This window comes from Acartia tonsa, chromosome 7, assembly GCF_053477335.1.
Source record: "Acartia tonsa isolate MP-2025a chromosome 7, ASM5347733v1, whole genome shotgun sequence".
Classification (NCBI taxonomy): Eukaryota; Metazoa; Arthropoda; class Copepoda; order Calanoida; family Acartiidae; genus Acartia; species Acartia tonsa.
In genome coordinates this window covers 16,497,353-16,509,425 of record NC_137266.1, presented here as the reverse complement: position 1 = coordinate 16,509,425, position 12,073 = coordinate 16,497,353, and the positions used below count along the sequence as shown (strand labels likewise).

The following is a 12,073-nucleotide window of genomic DNA, read 5'->3' as shown; positions in this document are numbered from 1 at the left end:
AGATGTGCAGCTACATATAACTATTATATACCCTCCTCAAACAAATTTTGAAAGTACATTAGATCCTCAATTTCCTCCCATTGGGGAAGTACATCAATTTATCAGCCATTGTCTTATCCCTTTAGATCCCTGGTTTTTTTTTAAAGCGACTTATAATTGGGGTCGTTCCGGTTAGCTAGAATCATCCTATTGATAATCAACAAATATTCATTTTTTTTGATAATTTTTTTGTTGTTGTAGAGTTGGCGTAAAACTTGTTTCTTGATGTATATGAAGGGAAGTGGGTAAGAACAGCAGAAAAAGGGGAAGGAGATTGTGGGGTAATTTTCACTTAGAATTGTTTGTCAGAATCCAATCCCTTTTCCCTGGTTGAATACTTTGGAGCTTCGCTTTTTTATGTTTCCTCGTCAAAAGAGAGGCTTTTTTAAGTACGAAACTTAAAAAAGTGATAATACATCAAAATACCCCTTCTGAACTCTATAATTATTGGTTAACACATTTGGACACTGCTGGTATATTAATTGACTAATCAAATTTGATAAAAGTACTCAAAGTGTTGAGCAAATGAATTAAAACTTTGTTATCATTGTAATATACAGTTCAATGTCTCCTCCCTCTCTTTTTGACCAGGGAGGGAGGGGACATTGGGCTTTAAATTATGCTGGCACCCAAAATTATCTTCTTTTGACAACACTTACAGGTTTTTCTTATTAAATTTTGAATGTTTTTTACTACATTAGAAGAGTGCAAATTTTTCAACCAATAATTTTATTCTACAGTAGGATTGTCTTGTTTATATCATCATTTGGGATATGAATAAATGTTTTGTCCATTGGTTTATCCCTTGAATTCCTGTTAAATCTTTAACGTTTTTTCATTCATTGGCATAACAACTTTAGGGACTTTTTTACTCATTTTGAGTCTCCAAACGTTTTAACTACAAATTATAATTTACAGCAGGGGTAATTTTGTGCATCATCATTGGAGATGTATGTTAAGGCGGGTTGATTTTCCACTTTTTTGTTTACACAATTTTTTTAGTAAAAGTCCCCAAAGATGTTAAATCAGCGAATGCGAAAACGTTATTAAAAAACTTTGGGGACCAGTGTAATAAATAGCTCATTGTTCACTCTCTCTCTGGACTTTGCGGTGATTAAACTTTGGGTACTTTCTTATTCCCTACTTTGACATTGGGCTGTTTATAACACTGGCACCCAAAGTTTTATGATAATGTTTTCTCATTCGTTGGTTTAACAACTTTTACTAAATTATGATTGGTTGCGTTATTAAATTGAGTGTTCAAACGTTTCAACCACTAATTTTAATCTTCAGAAGGTGTAATTTTGTGTGCCATTGATATGTACATCCATTTATCTGCCATTGTCTTATCCCTTTGGATCCCTGAGTATCATTAGATATTGCTATTTTGTTCAGGGATCTAAAGGGATAAGACAATGGCCAATAAATTGTTGTTGTATATCCCCAATGATAATACACAAAATTAACCCATCTGTAGATTGAAATAAGTGGTTGAAACGTTTGAACACTCAAAATTATGAACAAATCAATAAAAATATAATAAATATCCCCAGAGCTGGCGAGCCAAAGAACAAGGAAAGGTTATTATAAAACTTTGGGAAATAATGTATTAAAATGCCCATGGTTTTTCCTTCCCTGTATTTTGTTCCTAACGAGCGGCTACACTCCTAAAAGCCTCTAATAGTGGGGGGGGGGGGGGGGGTGAATCAACTCCCCTTAATTTTCAATTTTAGTTGTATAAAGAAAAGGTAAAAAACATCTTTTTAGGACCTATGAGAAGCTACATTGTTAATTAGAACCATATTGGTTCAGCAGTTAGAGAGATCCCATTGTATTAACAGACAAAGTGACACTTCCATATAGACATCCTGTTACTTTTATATAAGGAGAAACGAATATATGAATTGTTACTTTCAATAGATAGATAGTGGAGTTTAAGTTTTAAAAAGAAAACTAAAAATTTATATAGTTGGAGAAAATATTTTGTGTTGTATCTTTTTAGATATCCTTTCCGGTAAAATTTTTTTTTGAGATAATTGTTTTTGTGGTTAAATTTTTGTGTTATATAACAATCAAGATATTTGCTTAAACCACAGAGGGAGTGGACATTGGACTGGAAATTATACTGGTTCTATAATCTCTAATTTGTTGGCTTAAAATCTTTGAATATTATTTAAAAATATTGATTGGATGTTACATGCTTAACATACAGACTGAAAGCTTTAAAAGTTTCATTAAAAATTGTGTAAAATTAAAGTTAGAAGAACACTTTAGATTATAAGTACTAAGTCATTTAAAAAAAGGTTTTAGTAGGATTATAATCAATGTTACAATGTGTTTTGTGCAAAAAAATTGGTGGCAGCTAGGAGTAAAAAAAATTACAGTAAAGGTTGCATAGTTGTGTAATTTAAAAAGAAATTTTGTAAATCTAACATTCAAAATAAGCGGCAAAAAAACTTTATGGGGGGTGGGGGAGTATTTAAAGAAATATAGAAACTACTTCAAAATATATCACAATACAAATCTTGATCTTAGCTACATTAACAAAAACAAAAAATATTGTTGCATATTCTGTGTTTTTTAGTTTTCTTTTTTTCTGATATAATATTATTATTATTTAGTTTAATAAATTATTTAATTTGTTTAATTAAATGTTTAAATCAAATATTCATAGATTTCTAATTAATAGTATTAAATTTTTCCTTATTTTTTTGCATCACAGGGGTAGTTGCAAGAATTGCATTTAAACTTGAATTTAGTGAGCTGCATATTTTTTATGTTCAATAGTTTATCTAGAGGACATACATTTGAAATAATTTCAATTTTCTACCAGGTAGTTTTAAAAATATCAAGACTTGAAAATCATATCATGACTAGTTCAGTGGTGCCTATTGATTGTTTTTCATTTTATTACAAAATTATATATGTTAGGTAGTATTTGTAACTTATGCTTGCCATCAAACTTTAATTATGCACTTTATGCATGCAATTATCCCTTTAGATATTATTTTTTGATTTGTAATCATTTCCAATTAGTTTACCTATTGTCAAAAATTGATTTAACTCAAAATTTTAGAATTACTTCAATGTCAGGTTGTTAATTTTTGTTAGTCTGGTGTTGAAGTGGTTTTGAAAATCTTAAAACTACATCATAATTTATTTTTAAATTGTTGATGAACATTTTTTGATGCAGTTACCACACAAACAAAGAAATGAGAAACCAAGAAAGAGACAACTTTCAATAGAATAACTTAATTAAAAGATTGTTACATAAGTACAAAATCTTTTATGATAGTTACTTCTGTTGACCCATTTGCACAACTAGAACAACCAGAATCTTTGGAAGAGTACCATCACTTAATTTTATAGTTTTATATTTTTTTGTGTAAAAATTATTCAATTATGTAAAATTTATTGCTTTTAAAATCAAAATATCAAAATTATTATTTGTCTGAATAAAGAGTATGACTAATTGTCATTAAGAGTCAGATTAGAGTATGACTATTTTACACTTGAATTCAGATTAGAGTATGACTGTTTGTCATAAAATATCAGATTAGAGTATGACTGTTTGTCATCAAAAGTCAAGTTAGAGTATGACTGTTTGTCATCAAATGTCAGATTAGAGAATGACTGTTTGTCATCAAATGTCAGATTAGAGCATGACTGTTTGTCATCAAAAGTCAGGTTAGAGTATGACTGTTTGTCACTAAAAGTCAGTTAAGAGTATGACCATTTGTCATCAAATGTCAGATTAGAGTATGACTGTTTTTCATCAAAAGTCAGGTTAGAGTATGACTGTTTGTCATCAAATGTCAGATTAGAGTATGACTGTTTTTCATCAAAAGTCAGGTTAGAGTATGACTGTTTGTCATCAAATGTCAGATAAGAGTATGACTGTTTGTCATCAAATGTCAGATTAGAGTATGACTGTTTGTCATCAAATGTCAGATTAGAGTATGACTGTTTGTATTCAAATGTCAGATTATAGTATGACTGTTTGTCATCAAATGTCAGATTAGAGTATGACTGTTTGTCATCAAATGTCAGATTAGAGTGTGACTGTTTGTCATCAAATGTCAGATTAGAGTATGACTGTTTGTCATCAAATGTCAGATTAGAGTATGACTGTTTGTCATCAAATGTCAGATTAGAGTATGACTGTTTGTCATCAAATGTCAGATTAGAGTATGACTGTTTGTCATCAAATGTCAGATTAGAGTATGACTGTTTGTCAATGAAAGTCAGATTAGAGTATGACTGTTTGTCATTAAAAGTCAGGTTAGAGTATGACTGTTTGTCATCAAATGTCAGATTAGAGTATGACTGTTTGTCTTCAAATGTCAGATTAGAGTATGACTGTTTGTCATCAAATGTCAGATTATAGTATGACTGTTTGTCATCAAATGTCAGATTACAGTATGACTGTCTGTCATCAAATGTCAGATTACAGTATGACTGTTTGTCATCAAATGTCAGGTTAGAGTATGACTGTTTGTCATCAATTGTCAGATTGGAGTATGACTGTTTGTCATCAAATGTCAGGTTAGAGTATGACTGTTTGTCATCAAATTTCAGATTAGTGTATGACTGTTTGTCATCAAATGTCAGATTACAGTATGACTGTTTGTCATCAAATGTCAGATTACAGTATGACTGTTTGTCATCAAATGTCAGATTACAGTATGTCTGTTTGTCATCAATTGTCAGATTACAGTATGACTGTTTGTCATCAAATGTCAGGTTAGTGTATGACTGTTTGTCATCAAATGTCAGATAAGGGATTAACTGGGCAAATTTTGAGGGTCAATTTAATCACAGATTACGATCTTAATCACCTGAACTTTGCTCACATTGAGTCAGATTCGTCAGATTATAATCTGAAATCCCCCCTGACAGATTAAAAATTTGGCGGCAAATCCTGAGTAATCTGAGTTTTAGTACCTTTTTGCGCAAAAACACAGGTTTCGTCAGATTACAATCTGACGAAATGTAATCAAATGTCAGAGTTGATTGATGAGGGGCGGGCAGATTAAAACCTGAGGAAAACCTGTCAAAACTCAGATTAGACAAGGTTTTGTCACTACTTGTCAGATTTAAAAACTACTAGGGGTACTTAAAAGTGTTACAGTTAAAATATCGAACCAATAATGTGGTTAGATTTGTCCTACACTATGTTACAGTTGGTTTCTTAAATAGATTGCTTATTTAGACTGTTTGCATTTAAAGTTCTTGTCTATTTTATTGTCAAATCTACCCTTTTAATCTGCATTTACTATGAATTGATATCACGCGTCTGGCATAACAACATTTGATAAACCGTAACATATAGGTATGATTTAAACCATATAAATAGTTATGACAATTATTCTAAAAAACTTACTCTTATTCTTACTATACTAAAAAAAGTCAAAAGTTCATAGAACTGTATTTATGTATTCGTTGAAATGAAATCATTGAAATTATATTTTCTGAATATTGATATACTCCAGAAGATAAGGGATGAAAGCATAAGTCAATTATTCTCTAAAGTGATTTTTTTCGAGCATTGAACTCTTCTTTCGTTTACTTTTTAAATAAATTGAAATAGGGGGCACAGGGTTAAGATACCGCAGTTATAGGCCCCGCAAAAGTTAAGCATACCTATGAATAAAAACTACCTCTTCCATTCTATTTATTTTAAAAATTAGGATTGTGTTCCAAGTGAAAAAATACAGTAAACTCTAATACAGCAATAGTGTATCAAAGCATCTTTGCTATTCTCGTCTTGTATACATGATGATATACATACACAGTAAATTGAATCGACTAGAACTTATGTTCGCTCATTCATGGTGGTTTTTGTTTGGACATTTGTTATACATGAACCTAATTTTAGTTAAGCCTACTCATTGTTTAACCCTGTTTTTGTTTGATTGATTTATTTGCAATTGACCTATCTCAGTATCCCTATCAGAAACTTGAATTGAAAGATGACACTTGAAATATCCTAGAATTGTGTTCCACATAAACTTCAAAGATTGCTGGCCATTCCCAAAATATTGAATTCCGTCAATTTTTCTAAAAGTCTATTTACTTGATTTTAGTGTTTTTTTGGATAAGTTGAATTGGTGACCAAAAGAATAATCAGAAAACATATTTTTAGGGTTGTGAATGTTTTAGTCTGTTCATATTGGATAAAAAATTCTAATTAAATCTGCCCATGTCAAAAAATGAGACCTATCAATCTAGTCATTTTACAGAATTTACTGTGCGCATGAAAACACTTGCGCTTAGGTGGCAAAATTTTATATAAAAACTTAATATAATGTCATTTAAAAATTTGGTTTTGACTTGTTAATTTCAATTCCGAAATAACAAAAAAAAGTATTGCAGACTAATGGTCATTAATTATATTGAACTTGTTGTAGAGTTGCTACGTTCCTAAAAATACAAGTTTAGCTTATTATTGGACAATTTAATTAATACATCTGGATGTACTGAATTTTAGTTTTCGAGAGTGTAACTAGCATCCGCGTCCTATGATCTATCTCAATATTTACTACTAGCTAATAAAAAAGCTTCAAACTTCAAAAAAAAATCAAAATTTGAAAAATTAAAATTTTGAATGTATAAATCTTTTATACATTATATCGCTTTTCCCTCTGACCGGAGTAGCTGAAAATAGCGTTTGCAATAATTGGGTTATCTGCTGTACAACTTTGGAAATTAATGAAAAAATAGGCAATCCATTTTCAGCACATCAACATCTGTGTGTTATAAAATTTATTGTGAAAATAAAATTATTTATTTATTGATTTACAGTAAGAATTGCAAAATCTAAACAAGTTTCCATTCGTAGATTTACGTGATGCCCAATTTTCAAACAATACAGAAAATTAGTATCAAAACAAATTCAAATAAAGTTATTTATGCATATCTCAATTAGAGTTTTAAAGTTTTAATGAATTGGTTTTTCCTATCATAATCATTTTTCAGTAACTTTTTGTCATGCATAGAATTAATTTACTGCGAAGGACAGCATTTTATCGGCTATTGTCTTATCCATTAAGATCCCTGAGATAGCCTGCATTGCATAGAGTAGATAAAGTAAATTCTAAAATTAAATGACCAACAGTCGGATAGACGTATAGAATGATACATTTAAAGAGAATCTGCGCTACGAACAAGGACAAACTAAAACAGAATATAACCTGTTGTTGAGGTTTCATTTTAATACTTCTTGGCGTGTCATAAAAACCAGACGTTTCCTGAAAAAATACATAATTAGTTAAAATAAATTAAAGTAAAGGGGCTCTTGAAGGCTTTAATTTCAATTTTAAAAAGGGAAAAAAAATGTGGGAGTTATTTTTTTTAGAGGCGATTTCTCTTGGTGGCACCCTTCTCCAAATAGTTATAAAACTTTTGTGAAAATCTTCACTGTAAAGGAGAACCATGTCGGTAAACAAAGACACTGATCCTGTTACTTTATACAAGGATTTAGGTTATATTTCTATCATATTTTTGTGAGTGAAAAATAGATGATTTAAATTTTGTGACTTAAATGATTACGTCAACAAAATACTCTAAATTAGATGAGAAATTTAAATTTACAGAATATGGCTACATTTGATTTAGGTCATTTGTTTAGTTTAGTTGAAGATTAATGACAACAACCAAAAATAATACTTTCTCTGATAATATTGAATGCCCTATCCCTTTATCCCTGATGATAATGTGAAAAGAAAACATGATAAGGAGTAGCTGAATAAACACTCTGTTTTCATTTGGTATCAAATTTGATTTCTTACAGATAATAAATTGTATTTGTTTTGCCCCTTAATAGAGCCTAAGACATAGCCCTAATTTATTTTAGAATTTATTAAATTTGTTACATTTGATATTTTTCCTCATCAGAATAATAAGAAAAGCAAAAGAACCTTCCTCCTAGTTTGAAAAGTTTATCTTTAAAATATTAGATTTTTTCTTCCGTTGATCTTTCAAAATTGGTTATATTTATATAGTTTACATTCTTAATTACGATAAATAAAATAATAAATAAAATAAGCCACCATATTTTGCTTGAGCCGGAGCTGGAGCCATTTTTTTTCGTTAAAAAACGGCTCCGGCTCCGGGTTAGGTAAAAAAAAGATTTTTTATTTTTTATTATTATTTCAATTATTATTTGGTAACTCTGTTTTGTCGTGTGCAAATGCCCCTTTAAAAGTTTTAATTCCATTTTTATCAAAAATTTAACTTTTAAAAACTTCAAACGTCAAAAATAGACTTGGCAAAAAAATATGTTGAGATTTTCTTGATTTTAGGTCGGAGTTGGAGCCATATCCGGAGCCGGAGCCGCACCAAAATCAAACGGCTTCGCAACGCTGCTTGAAAAGTACTAAAAATTGATTAGCTGCTCATACTAATGTGTTCTCTATTTATTTATCTACAACTCCCCAAAAAAGTTATCTCAACAAACTAGGATGATTGCGAGCATTATTAACTCTGAAATAAATTTAAAACACGGGATGGGGGATAAAGTTTTCGTTTGTTTGTTAATTACTTTAAGTCAGATTAGGTTAGGTTATATTGGGTACTGGGTATCCCACAGGGATAGCGAACTGTAGGTACATGCTATTATGGCTAGGTCCCGCATGGGCTCATTTAGAGAACAACACAAGCTTTTTGGAGAACAAATCTAGAAATATTAGATTAATATGTTTTAAAATAATCCAAAATTTCATTGTATCTTTTAAAAAACTTTTAGTTTAAGTTTAGCACCTTCCACATTCAATAGGATATTTTCTATAGAATGAGATTCTTAGTGTAAAGGAGAATTACACAGACCGACAAACAAGCCAATGCACATGACTTACAGAGTAGATTTGCTATCAAGAATTATCATAGTAAAAAACTTGGAGCAGATAAAAAATAAAATAGAAGCCAGTTTTTGTGGCCATCAGAGGGAAACTTACTAATTCATTGTTTTTTTCAATGAAATTAGATTCCCTCCCTCCTTCACTATGGGCCAAAGTTGGACAAAAAATATTAATTGTTTTGAACGCTTAAAATAAAACTAATAAATAAATTACGGTAAAGAGTTAGGTTTTATAAGAAAAATATCGAATTTAAAAAGTTAATTTGTAAACTAAATGTTTGACGGACCATGTAAGTTGTTTGTTAGATGGTCTTAGGTTAGGGGAATCATACAAAACAGCTGTTTATCTTAAATAGGAGCCGAGAAAATCACACTTCCGCATTACAGATCGATAGACTAGTGGACTTGCAGACGAACTAACACACATACAAAGTTATTTATAGAGTATCTTCTCTATTGAAACAACATATATTTAGTATCTTTTGTTATAAGATAGTTTTTTAAAGTTTATAATGTCCCAAGTGGACCATTGTGTACAATTTTAAACTCCATTTATCAAATAATTGGCAAAATTAATGGGGTGTGTTTGAAATCTTTATGTTTTCATCCACAGTTTATCATAATCTGTTTTTTAGGGCAAAGCTTCTTTTTAACGTCTGTATGTCCGTCTGTCTTTATGCCTAGTTATCTGTATTTATGTTGTACCTTAGTCTTTCTGCATGCATGTCTTGTGTAAGTATGTCTGCATTTTTTTGTGCTGTTGTTATTATGTAAAATTTGATGTTTGTTTTTATGTTTAAAAACTTTTTATAACAGAGTTTATTAAGAATCTGATCTTTATACAATATTTTCAAGAATGGCTTTCAAATTGATTAATATCAATTTGATTAGAACCGGTTCTCAGCCTTACTGAAAGAACATGTATACCACCGTATATTTTCTACGAATATTTTTAAAATAATAAAATTGATACTAGTTTTGCCCCTCGGGGCTGAGAAAACTAGTTATAATCTTTAAATTTTTCATTTTAATATCCACGGAGAGCTGTCTATGGTACTATGCGATAAATAACTAATCTTCCAAACGGAAAAGGTTTTATGGAAGCAATTGGTTAACACAGTCATACATATTTTGAATTAAGCATCTAATTAAGTAGATAGAACTTTTATCTTTATGGCTGAATTTCTTCCATCAAGAAATTCTTTATCTAGAGGATATAAAAACAAGGATAGCAATGGTAAAAAGAAGTGTAGCTGATAATTTACATTTATAAAATAATCTTTTATGTAGGGATTGTACTACTGTAAGCTTGTTTTTAAAGCTGGTAATACAGGATTGTAGATTAATTTACTGTCATTGTACAGTCCCTCCCTTATTGTAATAAGTATCCATAAAGTTTATCAACACCAACAAATAATAATTACTCTTCAGTAGGGTTCGGCCGGATACTTTTTGGCCGGATACCGGATATCCGGCTGATTTCTAATACCGGATATCCGGTTCCGGTCGGATATCTGGCCAACGTTCGATATCCGGCAAATTACCGGATATTCGGCGTCAAAAATCAGCCGGATATCCTGTAACCGGATAGTTTTATTATCCGGTATCCGGCCAGATATTGAAAGTGGCCGGATATCCGGCCTAGCCGGATATCCGGCCCAACCCTACTCTTCAGTTGGAGGCGCAAAACTGAGTTTTATTACTTAGAAACCTTATTTTACAACGTCCAAATTAAATCTTTGGTTTAAGGTCCTAATCCTGCATTGGGTTTACAAATTTGGCCCTTTTCATTCCTGTTTTATTGTTCCCTACTATTTTGAGGGTAAAAATAACACATTTAGCTTAGGATAACATAACAATAAAGTCTTTATGTTCAAATCAAAATAGTGCTCCAAAGAAAAAAAGAACTCTAAACTCAAGATGAAAACAAGCATATATATTAGTAAGCATAAAATTAATTTACACAATACTATAATTTTAAAGTAAATCTTATATTAATAGTAATCATAGCTAAAAAAAATTCAATTATTATTCTTTTTTACCTTATAAAAAATCTTTTTTTAAATTTTTCGCGAAGTTTTTAGAAAGGTTTTGAAATTTTTTTTATTTCAAGATGATTAAATTTTACTCATTCCTATGTACATAAAAGTAACATGATAACTGTTTGTGTGTTTGTAACAAAGAATCTCGCTAACCACGAGACCGATGTGGTTTTGCTTTACAGTGAAGCTTCTCATAGTTCCATCAAAAACTATTCAACCTCCCCTCCCCACGAGAACTCGGCCCTGGAACCTCCCCTTCCCCACTTAAAATTTTGTTAAAAGTCTTTCTATTATCTACGCAAGTATTTCTTTGATATGAAGCTAAACCTTTTAGATAATCTTGTATTTTCATTAAAACTAGCCTTTAGTTCATTAATCCCCCCCCAAAAATAAAAGAATTTACACACAAAAGTTGTACATTACAAATATTTACATTAGCAGAAGAGGATAAGAACATTAAACACAGAGAAATATACTCAATGAAATAATTGGAAAAATGTAAATATTACTTCTAGAACTGGCTTGGTAAATAGATTTTTGGAAATATGATTGCACGATCTTTGTTTATTAGTCTTAGCTTAACTTTAATATACTTGGAAATACGTACTGTTTGATTGCACGAGCTTTGTTTATTAGTCTTAGCTTAACTTTAATATTTTTTCAATAACACAACGATTGACAGATTCTTAAGATCTTAATAACTGCTAAAATAATTTGGAACTGGTTTCAATTTTTTTTTCACTAGAGGGAAGTAGTGGATAACCCTTCCCCATAAAAATTACTTTTCAATCCTTTAATTAAGATTGATATTTATTTTGCAGAACACATTTCTCTGTCTTTGATTGTATCTTGCAAAAAAGTATGCAAAATTTGACCTCAAAATAAGACTAAGTGAAAATCTGACTAAAATGTGGGGTTCGAGATTTATGGATGATGACCGTATGTTGGCAAAATATTTTATACTTTTTGTTGGATGAATTAGATCTATAGCATTATCTTAATGAATGTTTCACCTGATAAATATGTACATAATAAATTTAATTAGGTTTTGGATTGTTAAAGCCAGTGTAATTTTTATAATTTTTGTTGCTTATAATTTAAAACAATACCAAACCACAGTTTTAATGGAAGACTT

General features: G+C 30.4%; 1 protein-coding gene across 4 annotated transcripts in view; it reads right to left on the bottom strand.

The window, feature by feature from the left end:
- The window catches only part of LOC145324953 (uncharacterized), a 103,655-nt gene that overhangs the window by 29,471 nt on the left and 62,111 nt on the right, over positions 1–12,073 (bottom strand). For all 4 annotated transcript variants that reach the window (XM_080167717.1, XM_080167716.1, XM_080167718.1 and 1 more), the window contains one exon: positions 7,233–7,289. In XM_080167717.1, the coding sequence (XP_080023843.1) occupies positions 7,233–7,289 (57 nt within the window). The remainder of the gene's footprint in view (positions 1–7,232; positions 7,290–12,073) is intronic.